The sequence below is a fragment of the Octopus bimaculoides genome, chromosome 12 (genome assembly GCF_001194135.2).
Source record: "Octopus bimaculoides isolate UCB-OBI-ISO-001 chromosome 12, ASM119413v2, whole genome shotgun sequence".
Lineage (NCBI taxonomy): Eukaryota > Metazoa > Mollusca > Cephalopoda > Octopoda > Octopodidae > Octopus > Octopus bimaculoides.
In genome coordinates, this window is record NC_068992.1 from 56902610 (window position 1) to 56909078 (window position 6469).

At 35.9% G+C, this 6469-nt stretch overlaps 1 protein-coding gene across 1 annotated transcript in view; it reads left to right on the forward strand.

Annotated features, from left to right (window-relative positions):
- The window catches only part of LOC106884394 (metabotropic glutamate receptor 3), a 498339-nt gene that overhangs the window by 394213 nt on the left and 97657 nt on the right, over positions 1-6469 (forward strand). The window contains exon 4 of the mRNA XM_014935749.2: positions 5834-5978. Within this exon, the coding sequence (XP_014791235.1) occupies positions 5834-5978 (145 nt within the window). The remainder of the gene's footprint in view (positions 1-5833; positions 5979-6469) is intronic.

Sequence of the window (6469 nt, forward strand, 5' to 3'; positions counted from 1 at the left end):
TGTGTGTGTGTGTGTGTGTGTGTGTGTGTGTGTGTGTTGTATATTCTTCAATCGTGGTTAATATTCATAAGTTTGAAGCCTCCAATCTGCAATCCCCAAGAGTGTAGGATGTTATCCGTTTCACAAAGTTAACAAAAAAATTGCATATTCAAATATTCTGTGCAGTTTTCTGCAGTTATCAACAGAATTCTTATGTTTCTTCACGTCGAATGTACAATACAGTAATCCATCACCATATCACGATTCATCTATCGGGCACTCAGTACATCGCGGTTCACCTATCACGCACTCAGTACATCGCGGTTCACTTATCGCACACTCAGTACATCGTCTTTTACCTATCGCGCACTCTGTACATCGCGGATTTTTCTGGCTAATGTATGTAAATTTATATCGTGGACTCCTTATCATATAGCGGCTTTCTACGACCGATAGGTATTTATATTTTTTAGATTTTAATTATTTCTGTGGTAAAATAAGCATTTTCACGCCTAAAAGTTCATAAATTAATAAATAGATGTGCCGCACGGTACTGCACTGTATAACATCTTAATTAAATGTATCAGGTCATCCCATAAGTTCTGTCCGAATTTTGAATTAAGAAAAGAAGTGATCAAATGTTATATTTAATTGAAATTTAACCATCAATGTACTTTCCCGCTTTTTAATCCCTTCAATGTAAAACTCTTTCCGTTTCGAAGCGAAGAATTCTAAAATGTCAGTTTTGAACTTCTCTTGGCTTGCGAAAGTTATGTTCCCCAAATGCTTCTGTAACCTACAAAACAAATGGTAGTCTGAAGGAGCAAGGTCGGGAGAATAAGGTTGATGAGGAATTTTTTCCCCAACCAAGCTCTTTGGTCTTCTGTGATTTGATCTTTGCAGTGTTGGGTCGCGCATTGTCCTCATGAAACATCACCCTTTTCGATTCACTAAAGCAGGTCTTTTCTTCTTCAAAGCTTGGTCCAAACGCTCTAACTGCTGACAGTAGACTTGTGCATTGATTGTTGCATTAGGTGGTAACAATTCAAAGTGAATTACTCCTTTACAATCCCACCAGATAGAGAGAAGAACCTTTTTTCCCAGAAGTTTCCTACTCGGTTGTGGTTGAGCTTTTCTCTTTTACCAAACCACTGTTTACGACGTTTAGCATTTCGATAGAACATCCATTTATATACATACACACACACACACACACACACACACACACACATATATATATATATATATATATATGTATGTATGTATAGTCAAGTTTCAGAGGAATTATTTTCAAAGATCACATTTTCTCATTGGTTTCATAGCTCTCCTTCCCTCTCTCTGTTTCTGTCTGTCTGTTTGGTCTGTTTGTCTGTCTCTCTTATTTTTTTCTCTCTTCACACACACACATATGGTCATATTTCAGAAGAATTATTTTCAAAGATATTGAATGTTGATTTGATAGATATAACGCTAGTTTTAGCAACAGATATGCATATATCTAAGGATATATGTAAAAGATACATTGTAATTCTAACAAGTAATGTCGTGGTAAGGAATTGAAACTACGTACAGTGCTAGAGTTATGTTTCGGGAGTTGGAGGGCTCTGAGGAGTGGAACCATCTCTTAACCACAATTGTTCCCAGTCTACTTTGACCCCGAGGTAGTACATCCTGTCGGGATTCTAGCTATGGGCTAATTCCCATGTAAAGAGATTTCATCTCTCAATAAGTGCTATAAGGAGAACCTGAACAAATGACGGATGACTTTTTGGTAAGGCCTTGAACTCGGTGTCCACCTGAACCACGCTTACTTTGTAATCATGAGATACAGCATTGTGGATGTGTAATATTTCTTGAGTCAATGTTGAATATCGCCAGATTCTAAGCGGATGAACAACCTACAAATTGTCAACTAGCAGAAATAATTAGTTCAGTTAGCTATAATCTGTTGCCGTAATATGTGCAGGTGAGATATTTTAGCTAGCGAATATCCAATATGACTTATTGCTTGGAGCAAGTCTCTTGACCAGATGATGATGAACAAATAATTTCAGTATATTGATATCAACTTCCTACCTAGTGGAGGCGCAATGGCCCAGTGGTTAGGGCAGCGGACTCGCGGTCATAGGATCGCAGTTTCGATTCCCAGACCGGACGTTGTGAGTGTTTATTGAGCGAAAACACCTAAAGCTCCACGAGGCTCCGGCAGGGGCTGGTGGTGAACCCGGTTGTACTTTTTCACCACAACTTTCTCTCACTCTTACTTCCTGTTTCTGCTGTGCCTGTAATTCAAAGGGTCTGCCTTGTCACGCTGAATATCCCCGAGAACTACGTTAGGGGTACACGTGTCTGCGGAGTGCTGAGCCACATGCACGTTAATTTCACGAGCAGGCTGTTCCGTTGATCGAATCAACTGGAACCCTCAACATCGTAAGCGACGGAGTCCCAACAACAACAACCTAGTTATATTGGTTTCAAATGTTTGCACAAGGCCAGTAATTTCGGGGGTGGGGGTAATCGATTACATCGACACCAGTGTTTAACTGGTGTCTATTTTATCGACCCCGAAAGGATAAAAAGCAAAGTCGACCTCGTCGGCATTTAAAATCAGAACAGATAGATTGTTGAAATACCGCTAAGCCCTTCGCCCGTCGAATTAACGATTCTGCGAGCTCGCCGTCTTCTTCCTCTCCAGTGATGTTAATCAGACTTAGCCAACAGGTTGGTAAGCATATATCGAGGTTATCCTCTGTACAAGAGCATTAATTCTAATATAACGCAGATGCATTGTACGATAACATGGCTACATCACATAAGTCATCTAAACTAGATCCCCAAATATCGTAAAATATTAAAATATTTTCTCATGTTCTATATATAAGCTGCAGAGAAAATTTGAGATCTCACCTTCATATATTAACCAACTATAACCTATTATTAAAATTACTGTTAAAATTCAATAGTTATGCATGTAACGTATACGGAATGATGAGATTAGGCGCAGCTGCGTAGATGCTGACGATTCGGCACGGCTGACTAGACATAGTGCCTGTTTTGGCAACACTACATTAAGGCAGCGGAAGCGAAACACACACAAAGACATACGCACACGAGCAGCAATATATACATATAGCTTGAGAGAGAGAGAGAGAGCGAGAAAGAGAGAGAGAGAGAGAGCGAGAAAGAGAGAGAGAGAGAGCGAGAAAGAGAGAGAGAGAGAGAGAGAGAGTATGTGTGTGTGTGTGTGTGTGAGTAAAAGTGAGAGAGAGAAAGAGAGAGAGAAATTGCAATTGATTGTAACATGAGTAACATAAACGTTTTCTCCCTTCCTCACACACATACAGAAATATGTCCATGCACATAAATACGCAGTACGCAAGCACACACGCAGAGAGACAGTGAGAGGATGAAGTGGGAGAGAAAGGCGTGAGATCCATCAGCATCAAATATGTTGTACCGAAACTGCTGTGCCAAATCGTCTCATACCCAAACATATACGACTTATATTATCATCACCGCTAAGAATTCTAGAGTTGTCTTTCAATCTTTGTAATTCTAATTATCATTAAACGCTGTATTGGGGAGATTTGTGGGGTTGGCATATCTGAGGTGTGGATATTTTCGTCTGATGCGCGGCCTGTGAATTTATTTAAATTAATGCAGATTAACGGAAAAGGACAGGTGATGGAAAATTTCTGGTTCTCTGTATATATATATATATATTATTGAATCAGAATAATCAAAGAATATTTAACTCACCGGAACATCACTCGGTGTTTTTTCATATCAAAATTCTTTTATCTTATAAAGATGTGTTTCATTTCAGGATTCTGCTGGCAAAATATTTATAAAGTGTCTATGTTAATAAATTCTCTGATGTGACATGTGGATAGTTACTCGGTTTCTTTGATCAAGTATGTAGTAAGATGTTTTAATATGAAAATATGCACAGTATGTATACATTACTTGAGCATGACGCATATTACTGTTAGTTGAGTCAAAAGAATCCCATTAAATATTGCAACCATATATATATATATATATATATATATATATATATATATATATATATATTTCAAGTAAGTTTTATCTTAATAATTACTACTACACACTCTACTACTATTACTATCATTTCCCTGTCTATCTCTCTCCCTCTCTTGTTCTTTATCCTTTCTGTTTTTCTCTCCCAACCCTTCCCTATTCTTCTCTTCCTCTCACCGTTTCCTCTCTCTCACTCCTCCTCCTTGACCATCTCGTCGCTGACATATGACGAAAGGGATTCTTTCTTTCTATTTCCTGCCCTCCTATAGAGAAGACGTGATTTTTTTGTCTCTCATTCACATCTAACTAGCGTTCAAAATAATAATTTCTCTATCATCTTGGCCTAATAGCCCTTACCGTTTGTTTTCATTGTCTTGTCTTGTTTTTACTGTCTTTTACTGTCTTGTTCTCACTGTATTGTTCTTGTTTACACTTTCACCCTCTGCAAAAAATTCCAAATTTTATTTAATTTGCTTTGCGAGAAGGACTGTTCCAGCTAAGTCGCGTATACTTTGCTTGCCTTCGAAACACGGAGTAGATGTAACAGGGACAACTGATGAAGGGAAATATTCCTTATGTTGCATGTCACGTTTTTCTGTTTGCTTTTTTCGTTGTTCGAAAAAAAGTTCGTTTTCTGTTTTCGTCTTTATGTTTTCGTTTCTCATTTTGTTTAACTTTTTTTGTGATGTCCTCTACCCATATATGCATGTATGTATACATATAGATGTCGGTATGTACATATATGTATGGATATATGCATATTATTATATATTACTTATACTATTATATGTATAAATATATATATGTATATATACATATTATGATCACTACTTTCTCATATAGCAGAGCTTTGTAAGTTAAAACACCATATATTATATTGTTAATTCCTAGTTTACCAGAACATCTTATGCTCCATAGATAGATACTGTATGATGTATGCGCTGATGTCCACTCATGATTAACCCATGACATGAATAGATCAGCTAATCACGACTGTATCATTTAATCCATCATATCTGTTTTATTACGACGATACCTGTTTCATCCGAAGTGAAGGATCTTCATCTTGTAGGCTCATGGAGACCCCCCCTCTCTCTCGCTCTCTCTTCTTTTATGTGTTTAATGTGCTTTAAATTCTATCATATACTAAATGTATGATTTATAACAATTCTGAAAATATCTGTAACCTTATACTAAATGATATATCATATGCGCGAAAATATATCAAGCACAAAGAGATATATAAAGAAGACCATAAATACAAAATTAATAACAAATAGTTTGTGTATGAAATGAATATAATATGAAGTAAATTAATAGGCTTCTGAATTTCAAACTGATACAGTTGTGTGCTATCTTGATATCGTATACCCATATATGATTTTCACTGCAAATATTTGATTTGGTGATAGATAATGAAAGTTGAAGCGTTGTTTAGTTTGATATATTTCTTCTAAGTATCATATATCCTTTGGTGCTTTACTTGCTCGAAATAGATCTCGGTCAACTTATGATATATTCGTATATTGCATCGTCTCATACCCTAACTGGTAATAAATCACACAGGCATACCTCAACTTACGTCTTTTAGACTTTACGTGACTGAGTAATAAATGTAACTCCGTCATCTGCGTTCTTTTGTTTCCCTACGTTTATAACCTGCAAAGGGTGCAACTTCTCATAAGCGGTACATTTTTCTAGATTTACTGTTTGTAGTCAACATCTCTTCTTTTTGTGTTTCGATTAACAGAGTACTTATGATGTAATTATAATATATGTTTATATTCTGTTCTTCACTATTTATATTTTTTAGGGCTTCAATGAAGTTGAAAAACATCTTCGTGATAATGGAATATGTATAGCCCGAACAGAGAAGCTTCTCAAGGACTCTGGTGTGGCTGGGACTGAAGCATATGATAAAATTGTTGACAATCTCAAATTGAAATCAAATGCACGGGGTAAGTCGAATTTTTAGCTAGGGCATTGTACAATATATAAACGCGTGTGTGTGTGTTGAATCAGTATTAGACAATCTGGCAATCCTTTTACATGGAATTTCGTCTGCCTTTCGGAACCAAGGCCCTGAAGAGATTGTATACATAGATATGAATTGTTTATAAATGAAATAATGTTAGTCGAAACAAATTGTTGGCTTTATTTGTTTGTTTTTAAATTGGTTATATTATATTATATTTTACAGCATATTATATGATATTATATTATATTATATTATAATGTAATAAATTGTTAGATTGTCAATTGTATTTCTCTATTTAGTTTATTGTTTGTAATTTGTATTTATACTCCTATTTATGTGGCATTCAACTGCCGTACCAGTGAATTGGATGTTTTACACCCCTTTGAAGGAATCATTTTACCTTCGTTTGTTATACTATATTATATTATATTATATTATATTATATTATATTATATTATATTATATTATATA